At 34.0% G+C, this 3,741-nt stretch overlaps 1 protein-coding gene across 1 annotated transcript; it reads left to right on the top strand.

The window, feature by feature from the left end:
• Nucleotides 1-1,931: 1,931 nt before the first annotated feature.
• BDCG_04294 (uncharacterized protein) lies at nt 1,932-2,237 on the top strand (the record flags this gene model as incomplete). Its single annotated transcript, XM_045419951.1, has 1 exon — nt 1,932-2,237. One exon carries the CDS (start codon nt 1,932-1,934, stop codon nt 2,235-2,237), a length of 306 nt encoding a protein of 101 aa, XP_045276148.1.
• Between the last annotated feature and the right edge of the window lie 1,504 nt (nt 2,238-3,741).

Genomic DNA, 3,741 nt, shown 5'->3' with positions numbered 1-3,741 from the left:
TTTAAGAGAAAAACTGATAAAAAATAAATCAATTTTTTACAGAGAAATTGATTAAAACTATTCAATTTTATTCTAAATTATTCAATTCTTCTCACACAATAAGTATACAACTCAAATCAGTTAATAAAGAGTGTAAAAAAGAATTAAGTATTAATAAAAGCTCTTCAGTGACTGAAAAAGTAATTCTTACTTAAAAGAATATGAAATTATAACAGAAAATAACTCTGTTTTTAATTTTTTGTAAGAATATTATATAAAACTCAGAGAAAAACATCTTACTTTTTTAAGAGAAGTAAAAAACTATTTCTAAGATCTTTTTTTTTTTTGCATTAACTGCTGTAGAAGAATAAGATAGAAACTGCTAAGATATATACTACTATATACTCTCTATCAAGACTTTTTCTCTTCAGAGTCTTGATATTATAGAGAATATAAGTCTGTTTCTATATAATAATGTAAATATTGTCAGCAGAATGTAGAGAAACTAGTTATTTATATCTTAAAATAGAAGACTTTATCAATGATTATATTAATATAGAGTTAATTCTCAAATTTAATAGAAATTTAGTGTTGCTGTTCTCAATCTCTTGTAAAATCTATTGAATATTGAGATATTAAAACTAGATTTAATATATCTCACTGTGCAGAGATCAAAGACTTAGTCAGATCTTAAAATATACTGATTTTATAGTTGTTATATCTGCTGATTATGTATCAAGTACAGTTACTGAGATATCTCTTTATATTTTTCTGCTGAGAATGAGCCAGATCAGAAGAGGTGATATAAGAGTGAGACTTAATGTTATGTCTTAATACATCAAAGACAGAGAGAATTTTTCATGAAGAATGCACTTCAGATATATCTGTTAATTATGCACTTGATACTATTACTGAGATATCTTTTTATATTTTTCTGCTGAAGATGAGCCAGATTGAGAAGGGCAATATGTGAGTGAGACTTGGTATTGATGTTTTGAAACATCAAAGATAGACAGAGTTTTTGTGGAAGATGCTTCTCAGATATCTTCACAATTACAGGTCAGAGATCTTCCAAAATCAAGAAGATTGATGTATATGATTAGGTCTCTTCACCTTACAATTTGTATGGCAATTTGGCCCAGGATTGTGGTGTGATAGGGGTGAATGGGGGATAATCCCACACAGGAGTTTTGAACAACATCTGGTTCATATTTGGCTGGATAACTCCATCACCACACGGGGTATGCAGTCAGCGATGGGGTCAAAATGCTCGTATGATCGAGGGCTTTTCGATGGATCTATCGGCGGGTTCTTATTCGAAAAATTGAGCGAGTTCGTGGTGGAGCGCTTGTGTGCTGTTGACTTGTTCTGTTGACTCGTTGTCTGCTGGTTATGTATCGAATACTGTTGCCGAGGTATCTTTTTGTATTGTTCTGCCGGGGATGGGCCAGATTGAGAGGGGTAGTACAAGGGTGAGACTTGGCGTTGATGTCTAGATACACTGAAGTAGACTGACCGTGTGACCGTGTCTGGGACCAGGACCAGAATTTTTGATAGTCCCATTGTCAATTCGACAGATCCCATTACACGGTTTTAACATTAGATAGTAGTCCCATACTGTCCCAGTGGGACTTACTGTCTACTCTTGTCACATTTTCCAAATGGGACCATGATTTCCACTTCTCAATTTAAATTATTTTTATTGCTTTAAATGACTTTAAATCTCATTTGAGCATTATCAAAAAGTGTTACTTTTTAAAAAATTAAAAATAGTCTAAAAAAAACCTTAAAATGTCTAAAAATAGTAACTTTATGCCAAGAATGGAATTAAATGAGACCAAATGGGACCACTTTCTCATTTTTTTCAAGTCATGATTTCATTTTGAGATCTGATATATAGTCACTTTGCATGTTTATTTAATGATTAGTCCCAGCGGGATTCATGCCAAGAAATGTATGGGACCAGACCAAATGGGACCAAACATGAAATTCATGGTCCCGGCGGCCAGTCTACACTGAAGACAGACCGCGGAGGTTGCACTTCAGAAGTGTCCGTTGGTTATGTGCTTGATATTATCGCCGAGGTATCTTTTTGTATTTTTCTGCCGGGGATGGGCCAGATTGGGAAGGGCGGTATGAGGGTGGGACTTGGCGTTGGTGTTTTGGAACATCAAAGATGGACAGGGTTTTCGCGGAGGTCACTCCTCAGATATCTCCACAATTACAGGTCAGAGATCTTCCAAAATCAAGAAGATTGATGTATATGGTTAGGTCTCTTCACCTTACAATTTGTATAGCAATTTGGCCCGGGGTTGTGGTGTGGTAGGGGAGAATGGGGGATAATCCCACACAGGAGTTTCGAACAACGTCTGGTTCATGTTTGGCTGGATAACTCCACCACCACACGGGGTATGCGGTCGGCGATGGGGTCAAAATGCTCGTATGATCGAGGGCTTTTCGATGGATCTATCGGCGGGTTCTTATTCGAAAAATCGAGCGAGTTCGTGGTGAAGCGGTTGGATCCACTTCTGAGTCTTGTAAAGAAGATATATTTATAATGTTATCTTGTCAGAAGACATCTAGATATTCATGATATTATTGAGAGAGTTTTGTGCAAGAATCTGTTATTGTAGTACAGAATAACTTTTCTAGAGCTTTCTTAATATTAATCAGACTGACAGAATAGATTAATACATAATTCTATCATCAGTGACTTTGTCAGTGACTCTGTCAGTGATTTTAATGACTTCTTTTTCAGAGTATTTTATAAGTGTTGACAGAGATCTGTGTAAGATTCATAGTCTTGTAAATATCATCTTCATGAATTCTATTATTATTAGAGAATATTAAGCTTCTGTTTTAAGTATTTAATAAGATGTCTTGTTCAGATAGTCAGTGTAAGAATAAGTACTCACAGGCGATTATTTGAGTGTTTGCAGCTTGGTGTGATATGTACTGTTAACTACTAGAAGTATTCACAGTAGAAAGATAAAATGTAGAGATTAAATGTATAATAGCATTCAAGCTGAGTTATGAATAGTATTCACAAACTTCAGTCTATATAGTTATGTGTAGTTAAGGGCCGCTAGCCCTATTAATTACATAAGAGATAGAAATAGAGATAAAGAATTCATAAGAAGTGAGATTTCTTATATACTCTTTTCTCTCTAAGACTTCATCTATGAAGCCTTTCACTGAGTGACTTTATAGAATCAGCTCAGTACTGCAGTAATACTCACTAAAAACTCTTCACATCTATAAAAAATCTCAGTGAGGAAAAATTCCTTGTCATTATAAAGAGAAAAGAGTCTGTCACTCAGTTTCTTATTTTATAAGATTCTTTATAATCTACAGATTCTTCTCTGACTACTATACAGATTCATCTCATATCTTTCATATAGAAGAATTTCAGTTGACTCTCAATTATTTTTACAAGATTCTTGTGTGATCATTACACAGATTCATCTCACAGATGAATCACTCTCTATAAGATTATTCTTATTAAAGAGAAACATTTATGAGTTGATCTTTTACTTATTCTCACAAATCATTGTTCTTTGACACTGTAGAATTGTGAGCAATTTTTCATTCTTTTATTAACTCTATAGAATTGTAGAATCAAGATGTCTGCAGTCTGTAATCACTCTTTATAGTTATATAGAAAGATTCAGGCCTGTAATTCACAATCACTCTTATTTACTAGAGTGATCTGACTATTATATAGAATCACTCACAGTGTAAGTAAACCTCTCTAGAGTAGTA

The sequence above is a fragment of the Blastomyces dermatitidis genome (genome assembly GCF_000003525.1).
Source record: "Blastomyces dermatitidis ER-3 genomic scaffold supercont1.4, whole genome shotgun sequence".
NCBI classification, from domain to species: domain Eukaryota; kingdom Fungi; phylum Ascomycota; class Eurotiomycetes; order Onygenales; family Ajellomycetaceae; genus Blastomyces; species Blastomyces dermatitidis.
The sequence above is the reverse complement of the archived record's forward strand: the minus strand, read 5'-3'. Positions and strand labels throughout refer to the sequence as shown.